Below are 17,459 nucleotides of genomic sequence, written 5' to 3'. Positions count from 1 at the left end.
ATATCCCTAGCAGTGGATGAGTCTACTGACACCAGAGGTGTGGACTCGAGTCACATGACTTGGACTCGAGTCATGAATTTGATGACTTTAGACTCGACTTGACAAAATGTAAAGAGACTTGCAACTCGACTTAGACTTTAACATCAATGACTTGTGACTTCACTTGGACTTGAGCCTTTTGACTTGACATGACTTGCCACTTTCCCCAAAATCCAAAGCTTAAAAAGTTATTTGGGAGCGCTCCGTATTTTCATTTTCTTCGTCTGCGTCTCTCAGCGTGTTATTCCTGTCAGCTGGTGTGCTGTCAGTACAACAGCCAATCAAATTAGATCTACGTTGTTTTCATCACACAGCATTCATCCAATCAAATTGCAGGAGCACCAATGAACAAGAGTTGTCCAACAACGTGCCAGTGATAAACAATTATGCCAAAGTTGGTTTCGTTCGGGTATAAAAACTACGACTTGGTCAACAAAAAACGAATTGCCGTATGCAAATCACGGAGTTCGAATATTACAGATGGAGACGCAACAACTTCCAACTTCGTTCGACATTTGAAGTTGCACAAATAAGGGTACGTTTTGAATGTAAGATAACGTTTATTGGCTAAGTAACGTGACTTTAATTTGCTGTGTAGTTAAATCAGTGAGGCTGCAAACTCACTGCTAACGTCATAACCATAAACATCTTATAAGTAGACGCAGCATGGAGCGCTACTGCCTACTGGCGCAGACGAGACGCGTGGCCGCCATCTTGGAGTGGTGATCCGCTCCACTCAGTGCAATTCATTTGGCAGGAGCAATGAACTGTCAGCGCATTTAATTAATCTTACCTCACTGAATACCACTGATTTTCACCCCCTTTTTGTCATACGTGTAGCTATGATAACAGACACATGTTTTGGCGTGTTTTATTATTCAGTTTGCTTAACAGTAATATAATATTCTTATACGCTGTAAGTGACCAGACGTCCGAGATCAAAACTGGGAATATAATCCCAGAGAAGGGGGAAAAAACGGTAAACTATTTTTAAATTGAAGAAAGAATATGATTAGGTTATATATACATGCGTATATCCTACACAAACAATGCATGAATACATTAGATATCTATATATCTTAGGGACCTGTAGACTGTATCTCTGTTGCTGCAGCAGCAGAGAGTTTATTCTGTCTTGACACTTTGTATTTATATTTTCTATTACATTCTTCCCTTAAATGATAATGTTTGCAGTGATTGTTTTATATGTATTTTTTATGTAAGTCGCTTTGGATAAAAGCGTCTGCCAAATACTTAAACATAAACATATATAAACACCTGAAAGTCTTTACATCAGCTAAAACCACCAATCTGTTTCACTGGATTCAGAATAAAACCAAATTCTGTTTTACCCAACAATGTTAGTATTTGGGGCAGCACGGTGACAGAGGGGTTAGTGCATCTGCCTCACAATACGAAGGTCCTGAGTAGTTTTGGGTTCAATCCCGGGCTCGGGATCTTTCTGTGTGGAGTTTGCATGTTCTCCCCGTGACTGCGTGGGTTCCCTCCGGGTACTCCGGCTTCCTCCAACCTCCAAAGACATGCACCTGGGGATAAGTTGATTGGCAACACTAAATTGGCCCTAGTGTGTGAATGTGAGTGTGAATGTTGTCTGTCTATCTGTGTTGGCCCTGCGGTGAGGTGGCGACTTGTCCAGGGTGTACCCCGCCTTCCGCCCGATAGTAGCTGAGATAGGCTCCAGCGCCCCCCGCGACCCCAAAAGGGAATAAGGTAGAAAATGGATGGATGGATGTTAGTATTTGAATATTGTTACTTGAAGACTTATTCCTGGTTACAATTATACTGTTAAGAAAGTATTGTCTTATACTTTGCCTAAAATGAGAACGCATCATAATCAGGGGCGGCTGGTGAATTTTGTTTTAGGTGGGGCAGAAAGTTTGTAAACCAAACCCCTGTAGGGGCGTCATCCTCCCCCAGAAGATTTATTTGTGATTTTCACATACAAATATTGAAGATCTTTGCTCCTTCTCAACTCTGTGCTAATATTCTTTTCATAAAATACAACCAATAGTACGTTAATGTTAAATCTTACTTGTGAAAAGTAATTCCCCGATTCCTATTTTCAACAGTCCGCTCATTTGAGCAGGAAAACGCTGAACACCATCTTTGTTTTCTACCTGTCAACTGTCAGTTTAGGCTGCTCGCCAGCTCCTCATCACCACTTCAAGATTGCGGCCAAATTGCCACGTCACAGCAACCAATGCTGCGTCTACTTATAAGATGTCTATGGTTATAACGTCATTGCAAACACTGCAATCTGTTGCGTCCACTGCAGTTCGCTCCCTTATTCATACTTTTTGTCAAGTGATTTTTTTTAAGCAGGGTTGCATGAGGTACCTACACATAACGTTACGTTAGTCAATGTATCACACACAGTAACATAACGTTAGTCAATGTATCACACACAGTAACGTAACGTTAGACGGCGGTCAGCAGCACCGCGTATTTTAGCCACCTACAAAAAGACAAATATAGTCAAATAAAGGTCAGTTAAAATGTAGACTATATTAAGAATATGTGTACATATTGCATAGGGCCCTGACATCTAAAAAGTACAACTCTGTTCATTGTTATGTTCATATATTTGTTATGTTTTTAAGTGTACGCACACATCAACACACATACAGTATGAGATGAGATCAATGAGATAAGGTAAGAACAGGATAGAAACTGCTGTGGAACTAGTTACAATGCAATATGCCATGGAAATACAATGTTAACACTTTTGTGCAAATAAGTACAGTTGCACTTGTTTTTTCAAATGTGTTTATTCTGTGAAGTTACATGTTTAAAATGACTGGTTAATGGTGCTATTTTTAAGTGCAATGTCATCACTATCTTTTCCCCTGCAATTTCAAATGCACTTGTTTTAATAAATAAATACAGCGTTTTAAAAGCATACACAATCTGTGTAAATATATTAGTCTGTGGTTAAATGACTTGAAAGGACTCGAAACTCAAAATGCAGGACTTGGGACTTGACTTGAGACTTTCCAGTCTTGACTTTGGACTTGACTCGGACTTGCCTGTCTTGACTCGGGACTTGACTCGAGACTTGAGGGCAAAGACTTGAGACTTACTTGTGACTTGCAAAGCAATGACTTGGTCCCACCTCTGACTGACACCACTGACAAAATGCTCAGTTGTTGGTGTTTGTGAGGTATTATGATGAGGAAAAGGGGGAGTTTATTGAAGATGTTTTGAGCCTGGCAAACCTCAGTGGACAAACAAGGGGAGAAGACATCTATAAAGCAATATCAGAAATGCTGAATGAAAAAGGGATAGATCTGAAGAAAGTTGTGTCCATTGCTACTGATGGAGCTCCAGCCATGTTGGGGAGAGAGAAGGGACTGGTTCCGCGTCTGAGAGAACACCACCCTGGCCTGATATCTTATCACTGCATAATCCACCAGTCTGTCCTTTGTGCAAGTCTTGGAGAAGTGTACTCTGAAATCATGAGTACACTTCTCATGATTTCAGAGAAGTGTACTTAATGACACTGGCCTGGATTTATTCAGTGGCAATGATCATCAAATGTTTTGTGCCAAAGTTCAAAGTCTTGGTTTCAACCCCAAGAGCCCAATTCTCCCATTGAGCAGCTGTGTTTTACACAATGGGGATGTACTGTACCATAGTTATAGTTGCACATGAATGAGATCTGTTGAGGTCATTTATTTACCAGGGATAGGAGGGTTGTGTTTAAAAGTATTTATTTTTTGTTAAAACTGAAAGTTTTATTTAAGTTCTTATTTATTTTTGTTTCAAAGAAAATATTTCATGTATTTTATTGGATATTTATTTTATTTTTGTTAATTTAAAGAAAATGTTAAACTACTACCTACCTCCTGCTACTATATAAGCTTGACCGATAATAAACGGACCCAGCCTGTTTCAAAAAAACATTTGTGGACCTTCAAGATTTGTACTTGAGGACCCTTGTTCTATATTTTCAATGGAACATTTAAAATGTTAGTTTTTGTTTGATTGAGACTTGTATTAGTAGATTGCACAGTACAGTACATATTCCGTACAATTGACCACTAAATGGTAACACCCGAATAAGTTTTTCAACTTCTTTAAGTCGGGGTCCACGTTAATCAACTCATGGTGTTGTTTACTTAAGTCATATTGCCATCATATTGCAGTCTACACATATCTCTTATGTTTGACTGCCATCTACTGGTCACACTACTCATTACGCCATGTACTAAATAAAATTGCTTTGAGGTCGGTAAGCAAAACCAGAATTATTCCGCACTGGGTTATAAGGCGCACTGTCGAGTTTTGAGAAGAAAAAAAAGGATTTTAAGTGCGCCATATAGTCCGGAAAATACGGTATATGTAATATTTTTGATCGCTGTAACGTTATACACAGTTTGAACAGTAACACTGTGTTTGAAGATAGGACAATAAAACACTGTACTTTAATCAAGTGATTCTAGTGTTGAGCTACAGTTTAAAAATCCCTGTTTGAAGATATTCTGTTTGTCCACAAAGACATTTAAATATTGGTGCATTTAAGGCTTGCCTTTACTTTCAAAGTTAACCAGGCTTGTTATTTTGAAACATAACAAAACATAACAATTCTGCTTCATCCAAAGAGCACAGTAAGTGGTAAGTGAACTTTATGACCCAACTTTGTGTTAGATGAAGCCACAATGACTACATTTACAGACATTTATATTCATTTTTACAACTACAGAACAGGAAAAACAATGAGGGAATACCATTTTTTATTTTTTATTACTGTCATTAACGGTCATAAAAATGTCTGCTTAATGTAGTTTTCGCTTGTCTTAAAGGGGAACTGCATTTTATTTGGAACTGACCTCGGGGAATATGCTTGATCAGTATCATGCAGTGCCGCGCTTCAAACCCAGCTTTGAAAAGCTGTGCACTACAAAATTGCACATTATAGACATTAATCCTGACTTCCTCATTTTGGTATTAGAAAAAAAAATCAGCACAAATGTTGTATTCATTTTTGTTTTGTAGGTTAAACTGTTTTATTAGGAACCGAGTCCCTTAGGGACAGAGGACCCTATTGAATTTCTAGCATTTTATTATTATACCACCGCCTCTTTGAGCTGTAATTTGACCCCCTTAACATGCTTCAAAACTCACTGAATTGGACACACACATCAGGACTGGCAAAAATTGAGATCTAATCAAAAAAAAAAAAAACCAAAACCTCAAAATTGCGCTCTAGTGCCCCCTAGGAAGAAAACACAGACAAAACTTCCTGTAACTCCCAGTAGGAATGTCGTAGAGACATGAAACAAAAACCTCTATGTAGGTCTCACTTAGACCTATATTTCATACACTGACAGCAAAAATCAACAGGAAGTTTGCAATTCCCCCTTCAAAACAAAAGTTGTGTAAAAACAGTCACCTTTTTTCAAACATTATCTCCTCTGAGCGCGTTTGTCGTGTCGGCTTCAAATTAGCACAGGAGAGAGATTGAACCCTTCTGATTAAATGTTGATGAAAGAGTTTTAATTACTGCTACGGTTTGGATTTTATGAGCCCTCAAAGTCGGTCCCGTCCATCGCTGCTTGCAGCTTTAATTATTATTATTATTATTATTTATTGAGTTTACTTAACTTTATTTTTCAGTATTAAATATTTCAAGTCGGTCAAAACATGTTTATAGTTTAAATGACAATTTTCTTTTCAGGCAAATTGATGCACTTCAAAAAAATGTGTTACTGATTAAAAATCAATGTTAATATAATTATTATTTATTGTAAGTTGATCTATATTTATTTATTTATTGTTTTCTTTAATGTTAATATAATGTACAATGTTATGCAGAGGAGCACTATTAACTATTATAGACAAATTATGCTATTTATAGTTTGACATTTTTTCTTCTTCCTAGGGTGAGCGTAACAGAAAATAGTTGAGAAACTGTTTTCTTGAAGTCACCAGGGAAAACATATTTTTAATGACCTTACAAAAGTCATATGTATCCCCAGAGGCTGTTTATGACCACCAAATATAAGAAAAAGTCTGTCACGCACTCGGTTTCACATAACTCAGCTTCCTAGGGTATCATGGCCAATTTCCCAAATTAATCTGATTTCAATTAATAAGGTTCTAAATTGATTAATCACAATTCGATTCAATCTACTGTACACTTAACGTATTAAAAACGTCTCAAATCTGTAACAAAATACACAAAGTATAATGAATACACCTTACTTGTTTGTTTGTTTCTCTTCCTGATAAACAACTTTGGACAGTTTAAACTTTTTTAGGTCTCTAAATTACATTTTAGCAACAAGAAATGAATTAGAAGTGAAAGTGTAATTGTTTTGCTACATTCCACTAATGCAAATTGCATTAAGGTATTGTTTCTTCAAGTGCAAAATAACAGTAAATATGGAAACAAGTATTCTGGGACTCTTATTTAGTTAGCACAGTCAGACAGGATGTAAAGCATAACGAAACAAATCAAGTGTGAGCAAAAACCTAAAAGATTTGAGCTTTTTCCAAAGGCAGCAATCATAAATGAAGCCATCAGCACATAACCAATATTAAGATCTATAGTTATATTTTGATAAAAACGGGGAACACCATGCGTACTCATAAACGACGCGTATAAAGTTAAAGTTAAAGTTAAAGTACCAATGATTGTCACACACACACTAGGTGTGGCGAGATTATTCTCTGCATTTGACCCATCACCCTTGATCACCCCCTGGGAGGTGAGGGGAGCAGTGGGCAGCAGCGGTGGCCGCGCCCGGGAATCACTTTTGGTGATTTAACCCCCAATTCCAACCCTTGATGCTGAGTGCCAAGCAGGGAGGTAATGGGTCCCATTTTTATAGTCTTTGGTATGACTCGGCCGGGGTTTGAACTCACAACCTACCGATCTCAGGGCGGACACTCTAACCACTAGGCCACTGAGTAACAAAAACAAAGCAACAAACATTGCTGTAGACACCAAGTTCAATCATGAAATGCAACCTTACCCCAGCAAAATTTAACTGGGAGTCTTGAAAGTTGATACCAATTTCATTGACCCAGCCACACACAAAGAAGTTGTAGACCTCCATGCTTTTCTAAGTTTTCATCTGTTTTATCGTGTAGAATGATCTCTCCAGCACCAGATAGTTCGACATGTCTGGGAACGTGACCGACGGATAATCCTTCATATCACTCGACACATCTTATTTTGAGGATGTACTGTATAGGGAGCAATTCTATTGCACTGTTTGCATTTTGTGCTGGTATCTGCTTTTAATGGTAAGATCTAGGCCCCTTGCGTACTCTGATTGGTCGCACTTCGTTTGCTGCACTGTAGCCATGTTGGTTTGCTGGCTCACTACTTCATTCACTTCTGTTCAAAAGTCACATGTCTGAATACAACCTTTACAAATCTGATGTCTTTGCCCTCAAGTGTCACAGATTGTGTATTTTTTTTACCAGTCTAACCACTCCAAAGTGTTTCAAATCTGACCTTTTCACATCAGGAGGTAGTCCAAATCCTATTGGAATCTGATCTTTTCAAATGTGACTGCAGTTTAACCAGCAATGACCCCTGAGTGTAACCTGATTGCGACTTTTACGTCATCTTTGGGCGAGCTGCGACATTCGCGTGCGCAGCACGATCACTTTCCTCTTTGTAGTTTTCCTTTGCCGTTGTTTTTCATCAACTGCCTACTTCCTCTACACAACAGAACGGCACACACCCACTAACACGCTGATCTGTGGCGTCCATGTAGTAGTAACTTCCTCATTTAGGGAATCCAGTGTTCTGTCAAAATTAGCCACTTCATCGCAAAAAGCACTGTCTATCGATACATAACATAACTAAAATAGAAAAATATTCCATCCGTCCATCCATTTTCTACCGCTTATTCCCTTTTTTGGGGTCGCGGGGGGCGCTGGAGCCTATCTCAGCTACAATCGGGCGGAAGGCGGGGTACACCCTGGACAAGTCGCCACCTCATCGCAGGGCCAACACAGATAGACAGACAACATTCACACTCACATCCACACACTAGGGCCAATTTAGTGTTGCCAATCAACTTATCCCCAGGTGCATGTCTTTGGAAGCCGGAGTACCCGGAGGGAACCCACGCAGTCACGGGGAGGACATGCAAACTCCACACAGAAAGATCCCGAGCCCGGGATTGAACCCAAGACTACTCAGGACCTTCGTATTGTGAGGCAGATGCACTAACCCCTCTTCCACCGTGAAGCCCCCATATTTTATATATACATATTTTACATAGAAAAATATTATTTCTATGTAAAATAAATAACATAGCTGTGCAAATAACACAAAATGTATCAAATTCAGATAGAAAATACATTTGCAGGCAGGCACTTTGTAATTCCCAGTCGACGATGTAATGGACTGTCACAGACGTATGGTTCTGCTTAGCGCCAAGTTAGTGACTTGACTTAATTGTGCGGCTATGATCTTCCTCACTTCGGCATACATTTTTGGCAGCATTTCTTGTGCGAAATATGCCTGGCTTGGCAACTCGAGAACAGTTTTGATTTGGGCTTACATGGTAAACAACTCAAATTGCCAAATTCTAACTAAATACAATATTTTAAGTGTTACCAATTGCATTTTGTTACACACAGTCAAACTGGTTTTTAAATGTTTCAATAACTCTGCTCCCCAATTGCTCTGCAAGTCTTTGCACAAGACTGCAAAGTGGTACCAGATCTACCACCAGAGCAACGTCAAAAGGCAAACCGTTGCGTTCCATTCCGTAGAACATCTTTTGCCCAGACTGCCTTTTCAATAAAAGGACCACAACTATGGAACTCTCTAACTGAAACTTTGAAAAGTATACCTGCACTTGTCACTTTCAAAAAACAAGTAAAATTGTGGCTAGTTGAGCAACAATCGTGTTCTCATGTTATTTTTTACTAATTGGTTCTTATCTAGTTTGCACTTTGTCTATGTTATTAGTAGTAGTAGTATTGGCTTTTATCTAGATTGCACTTTGTCTGTATTATTACTATTATCATTATTATCGACTCATCTTTGCCTTATTCTTTTTATTTTCCTATTTTAATGATGTTAGATCTGTGTTGTTGTTGTTGTTGTCGGGGACAAGTGTTGTAAATTAGCTTTGGCTACAAACACTATGATGCATACATTGGATGACTGTTTCAGATATCTATGTTTCTGTATCTGTCCCTATTTCAAATAAACCAGAAAGAAATTAATGTTTTATCCAGACACATATACAGGTAAAAGCCAGTAAATTAGAATATTTTGAAAAACTTGATTTATTTCAGTAATTGCATTCAAAAGGTGTAACTTGTACATTATATTTATTCATTGCACACAGACTGATGCATTCAAATGTTTATTTCATTTAATTTTGATGATTTGAAGTGGCAACAAATGAAAATCCAAAATTCTGTGTGTCACAAAATTAGAATATTACTTAAGGCTAATACAAAAAAGGGATTTTTTAGAAATGTTGGCCAACTGAAAAGTATGAAAATGAAAAATATGAGCATGTACAATACTCAATACTTGGTTGGAGCTCCTTTTGCCTCAATTACTGCATTAATGCGGCGTGGCATGGAGTCGATGAGTTTCTGGCACTGCTCAGGTGTTATGAGAGCCCAGGTTGCTCTGATAGTGGCCTTCAACTCTTCTGCGTTTTTGGGTCTGGCATTCTGCATCTTCCTTTTCACAATACCCCACAGATTTTCTATGGGGCTAAGGTCAGGGGAGTTGGCGGGCCAATTTAGAACAGAAATACCATGGTCCGTAAACCAGGCACGGGTAGATTTTGCGCTGTGTGCAGGCGCCAAGTACTGTTGGAACTTGAAATCTCCATCTCCATAGAGCAGGTCAGCAGCAGGAAGCATGAAGTGCTCTAAAACTTGCTGGTAGACGGCTGCGTTGACCCTGGATCTCAGGAAACAGAGTGGACCGACACCAGCAGATGACATGGCACCCCAAACCATCACTGATGGTGGAAACTTTACACTAGACTTCAGGCAACGTGGATCCTGTGCCTCTCCTGTCTTCCTCCAGACTCTGGGACCTCGATTTCCAAAGGAAATGCAAAATTTGCTTTCGTCAGAAAACATGACTTTGGACCACTCAGCAGCAGTCCAGCTGGTGTCGAGTATTGTACATGCTCATATTTTTCATTTTCATACTTTTCAGTTGGCCAACATTTCTAAAAATCCCTTTTTTGTATTAGCCTTACACAATATTCTAATTTTGTGACACACGGAATTTTGGATTTTCATTTGTTGCCACTTCAAATCATCAAAATTAAATGAAATAAACATTTGAATGCATCAGTCTGTGTGCAATGAATAAATATAATGTACAAGTTACACCTTTTGAATGCAATTACTGAAATAAATCAATTTTTCAAAATATTCTAATTTACTGGCTTTTACCTGTATTTGTCCAAATGTGGCCAAATAGAGGCATTGTGGGTTTCCTGGACGTCGTCAACATCGCTAAAAGAAAAATCTAAAAAAGAGAATCCTTCTGCCATCTTCCACAATTGTTTTCATATATAAATCACCAACTTGAATATTCCCTCTTTCTTTTCTACGACTCTCTGGTCGTCATTTGGGATGTCTGTTGTGATTTCCCTTCCTGGTTCGAGGACCCGCCCTATCCTGCCTCTGATTGGCCTGTCCCTAATGTTTTGCCCTAATCTCAACCAATCGTGACTCATCATAGTAAACAACCAACCAATCATGGATGTTCTTATACGTGCAAGCACGTATTGGATGGGGGAAGGGAAGGGGTTTAGTAGTCCATGGAGTTTTGAGAGGGAGTGGGAAGCGGGGGAGAACAAGGAACACAACAAGCGGTGTTTGGTCATTTTAACGTGAAATAAATTATAGCGATATTACCATATTTTCTTAATTCATATCTTGTTTGAAAATATATCGATATATCTTACAAACTTGATATATCGCCCAGTCCTATCTATCGATTTACGCTGCTGCCGCCTTAAAAAATGACATCTTAAATTTCGAAACGCAGATTTAGATATCAAACTAAATATATAATAAAATAATCACTTACCTGTAGCGCTAGTGACAAGTCAACTCTTAATCTACAAGAGTTAGCTCATTTCGAAAGATCGACTTCCGGTTAACTTTGTATACACCTTATCGAACTGCAAAAGCAAGACTACGTATACACTGCAGGCCAAAGCGGCCAAAATCAGATTTTTTTAGATCTGATTTTTTCCAGCTGACTGTTTACACTGCTAGTAAAATGGGATTTTTATCAGACTCCAGTGTAAATGCGCACAGTCCCCAAATGTGGCCCCAGTGTGGCCTCCACGTCACTTGCATGCGCAGGTCGATAAAGTGAAAACAAAGGAAGTTGACCGGGAAGAAGTCGCTACTACTACAAAATAAAATAAAAGTCGCAACACTTTAAAAATGTGTGTTTTTTACGTGAAAGTAAATTAAAGTATTATAATGTATAAATGGATGTATATAGTGTAATATATTTGGGAAGGATGTACTATTCTGATGGCTGTTGAATAGAGGAGGCACGGACATCAGTGTGGATCTAATGTGAACACAGCGTCAATTCCGGTCTTTCAACAATTGTTCTTTCTTCGGAATTAAAATATATATTCATGTTTTACATATAGGCTATCATTTGCGCACTATTGACAAGTGATGCACCGAAAATGTGGTTGGCTTAAATAGAAACAGAAACCGGGTGTTGTGATGAAATATCCATTGCTGGTGACTGAGTCTTACTGGCGCACACGAGTGAGGGAGCTCGCTCAAAGCTGACGAAGAAATCTCATTCATGTCGCATTAAGGCCGCATTGCGTTTAGACTGAAGTCACATTTGAAATGATCAGATTCCAATTGGATTCAGGAATACCTCCTGATGTGATCTGAATGTGCCAAAAGATCAGATTTGAAGCACTTTGGAGCATTTAGACTTGCAAAAAAAATCTAATCTTTGTCACTTGAGGGCAAGAATATGTGATTGGGTGTGAGGTATAAACGGGGCCCAAGTGACGTCGCAGCCACATTGGGGCTGTGATACTTGTAGTGCAAATAGTCAGCTGGAAAAAATCTAATTTAGAAAAAAAACGATTTTAGCCACTTTGGGCTGCAGTGTAACCCTATTCTATTTCTTTGTGTCAGATTAATTATTTTGCAATGTCATTAGTCTCATGGTCACAATCTTACCCTACACCACATGGACAATGGCTCTCTGGAAGTTTTAGCCGATGCTATCAATGGATCGGAAGATCAAGAAAGCTGCTGGAATTAACATAACAGTGTGAGGTTGGTTTTATACGTCAGACTCATGACCACCACAAGACAGGGCCAGAGGACTAGAAACAAGCTGAGGTGGGGAGATAACAGAGGACCCGTACGAATCAAGGCTTGCTTTTGGCTACATGAGCTGGGGAGAGAAGTGGCAAAGAGGGACTCTCTATTGGAAAGACACTCTGAAGAAGCCACTCTTAGGAGGACGCCTGGTTTGGCGGCTGATATGGTCTCTGTCCCGAGGATGGTCTATCTTTTAACCCTAGTTGATCACACTGTAAAATGAATATAAGAAGGTGAATCTGAAAATTGAAAAAAAAACCTTTTTATTCAATATTTATTTTGCACCTGTTGGCAGTCAACGTTAGCATAGCCAGTATGACCCTGCTGCCACGGCTACCGGGGTCAGGGGAGGGGTAATCAATACTATGCCTTGTGAATCGATATTTCAAAATTTCAAAAGCTATCATCATCATCGGATAAATCGAATATTTTACCAAGCCCTATTTATGCCATCCTTCACTATTTATACACCCCACAAAAACAGGCTTTGCTACACATCTTAAAATAAAGGTAGGACCTTTGCCAAACGATCTATCAGTCAGTCACAGACGTGGAAGATGAATGTTGGGCAACACACCTCTAATATTTATACAGAAATATTTAAAGATAGTATCCCTGCAGGCACAAGACATTGATACAACGTTGATTATACACACATGTCCTTTAAAACTGACTTTGAAAAAAAGTTGCAAAATAGTTGTATTTGTAAATAGAGACAATGTTGCTGCCCAACGTTGAATCCAGGTTGTTGGTTGGTAAATGACCAAATTGCAATGGTCAAATCAACGTCACAACCTGACATTGAATAAACGTTGTCAAAAAGCACATTGTTTCAACGTTGTATTTGTGTTGCAAAATATTGGTTGGGAAATGACCAAATTGCAATGGTCAAATCAACGTCAGAACCCAACATGGATTAAACGTCGTAAAAAAGCATGTTGTTCCAATGTTGGATTTGAGTTGCTCAACGTCAGGACCTAATTCAACAAGTTCTCAACGTTGTTTTCATGTCTTGTGCCTGCTGGGATAACTATCTTGATAACTACTAATTATCTGTCCACGTAGCTCGTTAATTTCACTAGTCTTTAGTATTTTTTTCCTAAAATCTAGTCTTTTCTCTCATATTTTGACAGCTCATTTTTTGAAGTGTAATACATTCTAAACATGCAGATGGTAACTGTACATTGTACACAGATTTTCCTCCATGCGGCCCCTGAGCTAAAATGAGTTTGACACCCATGTACTAGATAAATAGTCTTATCTAATTTGCATGACAGCACCTTATTTCTGTCTCTAAATGATCGCCCATTTACAATTTCTCATTTGTTCTCGACGCGTGTGGAAGAGCGATCACATTAATTCAATGACGGGTCTTTATTTTGATTTTCAGGATTATTTCAATTAAGCATGTTTGTAAAAATGTAACAGGGGAAGACACCAGCACACAAAAATGTCATGGTGTCAAATCATTTTATTCAAATTAAATGGCTGTGACTTTTTATCAAAAGAGTGCCAATTATGTGTGAATGTGGAATAAATGCCAAAACCTTGAAGGGAGAAAAGCGCTATACAAGAACAATCCATTTAGTGTAAAAAAGAGCAGATATACACGCTTCAACATTACTCACATGCCAGAAGCCACCACCACTGCCTCCAGGTAGGGAGGTGACGATATGAAAATGTCATATCAGTTCGGTATTATCATATTACTGCGCTAATGTTGAATGTGCTCAAAAAGTACTTAGACACACACTGAAAGCTTTTGACCAAGTTATTTTTTAAATAACTAAAATGAATGTTAGAAAACCAGCTCCATGCATGTTTTTGTGTTTCTTATGCTCCACTGATCGTGTTTTAGACTTATTATTTCATCTGATAATAAATGGTTAAACTTTTATTGTTTTAAATATTGGTTTGTACCGTAGCACTTCAACTTTTTTGAAATGCAAAGTGTGTGACAAATAAAATCTATTATTATTATTTATTTTTAGCGTGCGTTGTATCGTTTTACTCTGTTCAGCAGTCCCTGAACGCACCATGAAAACACATCTCTTTTCCTCTGAGTACAGAACGATTGTTATGTCTAAGATAGTACAGCTGGTAGGTTGCCCAGACAGTACTTTGTTTACATAAGTTTAGATTCTGGTATGTTCTTTCTTCATGGGGAAAGACGTTAATAACTCTTGCTTTCATGTTAGCATTTAAGCAAGTGAGCTGGCGCCGCTCAGCCAATGAGTTAATCAAAGTGCAGTTATCAATCACGGTTTTTCGCTACTGTATTTTAATGTTGGTCATTATGGTGGTACTTGGAAAGCCAAGTGTTTTCTGAGGTGGTACTTAGAAAAAAGTGTGAGAACCACTGCTCTATAATATATATTATTTCCATTAGGATTTTGACTATGTCCCAATAGCCTAAACTGTTTGTCACTGTTGCACTGCTGTTCGTACTCAGTGGTGTGCCGTCAGGGCCAGCAAGGCCTTCTCTGCTGGCCTAACATGACCAGAAATCATGATCAGAATCAAAGATAAAAGTAATTTTTTAATTTACTTTCCCTAAATATCTAAATGTATTCATATTCTCTTCATGTCATATTATGCTCCTTCCAGTGCTGTTGTTTTTAGGTAATAGTTTTAATCCAATCAGAATTCAGCTAGCTTCTTTCTTTCTTTAGTTTATTTCGAACATGAACACACTTACAGCATAATACATCACACAATTTCATATCATTTCTCTTTACATCATGTCCGAAAAGGAAGTAGGAAAAGGCCATGCTTATGTTGCCATGCTGTACGAAATCTACCCGGGGCCTTCAGGATCAACAATGCAGGCGTCTGTGCACTGTAAGTGAACGGGCACATACGGTTGATAGATAATTGGGATAGCCAATCAGATCACAAGTTGTTGTCAATAAGGCCTTCTAGCTGGCCTCACGTTGAACGTGACATTTACGCGTCCTGTGATTGGATACTCACCGGTACCGTTAGCCGATTAATTTGAGAACACATACAGTTGATAGACAGTTGCGATAGCCAATCAGATCACAAGTTGTCGACAGTAGCCTATCTAGGTAGCCTGATGTTAATGAGACTGTGATTGGATACTCACTTGTCATTCCAAAGTGAGTATCAAATCACAAGTTGCAATTTAGTACAAAGCGGGAAGTGTTGACCCTCAAAGAATGAGAACAAAACGTTGATTCGGTGGCAGATAGGCCATTTTCAAGAAGGATATTTCAAGCCCGCGATTTCCACTCGAATCAACTAACTACAAGGGGTACCACTGGCTTATACGGCGTCGAATGGGTACCACAAATTGTGAGTTCAAATATTGTATTTCTTTATTTTTTCACATTTAATATGTTTTTTGAAATTTTGATTATGACAGTACCACATAAGATAAGTTTTAATTGCTGATTCGGGTTAATTTTTTTTAAATGCGCCAGAAAATAACCCGTTTAGTACACTGTTGAGGTGTTTCAATGCACAATAGTGCGTAAATGTGTTTCTGTATAGTATTTCTCCAGCAATGGTCATGTGGTGACATCAATTATGGTACGGTATTTGGAGAGGTAATCTTTGAAGTCGGATATCACTGACGGCCTTGGTGGGAAACGCACGGCCCGCCACTGTTCGTACTAGTATTTAGTTTTAACGTGTTATTTATTGTTTGTCTTGTGTTTTAACTGCACCTAACAGAGTAGCCACCTGTAATTCCGTCATGCTCTCATGTTTGATGACAGTATATTGAGTTGAGTTGAGTTTGAGTTTATTTGGAACATGCATGCATAGAACATGATACATCACAATTTTCGGTTTCTCTATTCAACATGTTCGAAAAGGAGTAGGAAGAAGCAGAGCTTATTTAATCCTGCCCCTTTTCCTTTACATAGCATTTGCTAAAACTTTTGTTCAATCTATGAATGTACAACTGTTTGTTTATTTTGTTGACCATTGACCGAAGAATAATAACTAAACTCAAACTAAACACTTTAACTTTGAAGAGTTTCTTGAAGTGGATTAGTACATTGTTTGATTTCTTTGCTTGATCCATTCCATAATTTAATTCCACATACTGATATACTGAAGGTCTTAAGTGTTGTATACATGCATACAAATGTTTTAGATTAAATTTTTCTCCACTTTTGTTGAGAAGAATTGTTGTATATTATCGGGTAGCAGGTTATAGTTTGCTTTGTGTAAAATTTTAGCTGTTTGCAAATTCATTGTCGTGGAATTTCAGTATTTTTGATTAAATGAATAAAGGGTTTGTATGTTCTCTATATCCAACATTATGTATTATTCTAACTTATCTTTTTTGTAACACGGTTAATGAATGAAGTGTACTTTTATAGTTATTTCCCCATATTTCTGCACAATAACTCAGATATGGTAACATATTATTATTATTTCTTTTTTTTTTATCAGCCTGTAAACAAAATATTAGCTCTATTTTCAAGTCTCATGCTGGAAATATAACTAAAATATGTGAAATAATTATTTGTCTGTATTGGAAATTAATAAATGAAGTTCGTTATTTCAAAAACGTAATTTTTAATAACAAATGGCTCGATGTTAAACAATGAAACTCACTTTCTAAAATAAAATAAAATAAACTACCAGGATAGTAAAACAGGAAGTTTGGTGTACCAACTTGCTTATCCTGTTTTAAAATATAATAATAAGCGTCGAGTGTCAGAACTTACGGTAGATTCCAGGGTAGTTTGCCATCTTTCCCGATGCCGCCGTCTTTGCTCACCGCAGCTATGACTCGCACGGGTTTCTTCCGCACCTCACACCGATTCTCTTCCATAGTTGGCGGGCAAAAGACACCGAAGTTTCTGGTTAGGATCCGTGCTCATCTACGGAAGCAACACGAATACATCAAGTCTACTGTCGCCGCCCACTGAGCTTGGGCGGCTATTGGTTAAAACCTCGTCGTTTCCACTTAAAAAGAGGCGGAGATGTGAGCACTGAGCCGAAAGAAACGCGGTTTATGTCGCTGGCCGTGAACTCGGAAGCCTTTCAACATACCCGGTCACTTCATTAGGAACACCTGGGCTTGGCGCAAC

General features: G+C 38.4%; 1 protein-coding gene across 1 annotated transcript in view; it reads right to left on the bottom strand.

Annotated features, from left to right (window-relative positions):
- The window catches only part of LOC133612150 (dihydrofolate reductase), a 28,046-nt gene extending 10,639 nt beyond the window's left edge, over window positions 1-17,407 (bottom strand). The window contains exon 1 of the mRNA XM_061969315.2: window positions 17,094-17,407. Coding sequence (XP_061825299.1) covers window positions 17,094-17,200 — 107 coding nt within the window. The 5' untranslated portion in view covers window positions 17,201-17,407. The remainder of the gene's footprint in view (window positions 1-17,093) is intronic.
- Window positions 17,408-17,459: the final 52 nt, after the last annotated feature.

Source organism: Nerophis lumbriciformis, linkage group LG10 (assembly GCF_033978685.3).
Source record: "Nerophis lumbriciformis linkage group LG10, RoL_Nlum_v2.1, whole genome shotgun sequence".
In the NCBI taxonomy this organism is placed as follows: domain Eukaryota; kingdom Metazoa; phylum Chordata; class Actinopteri; order Syngnathiformes; family Syngnathidae; genus Nerophis; species Nerophis lumbriciformis.
Note: the sequence above shows the minus strand (reverse complement) of the source record. Positions and strands in the feature narration are given on the sequence as shown.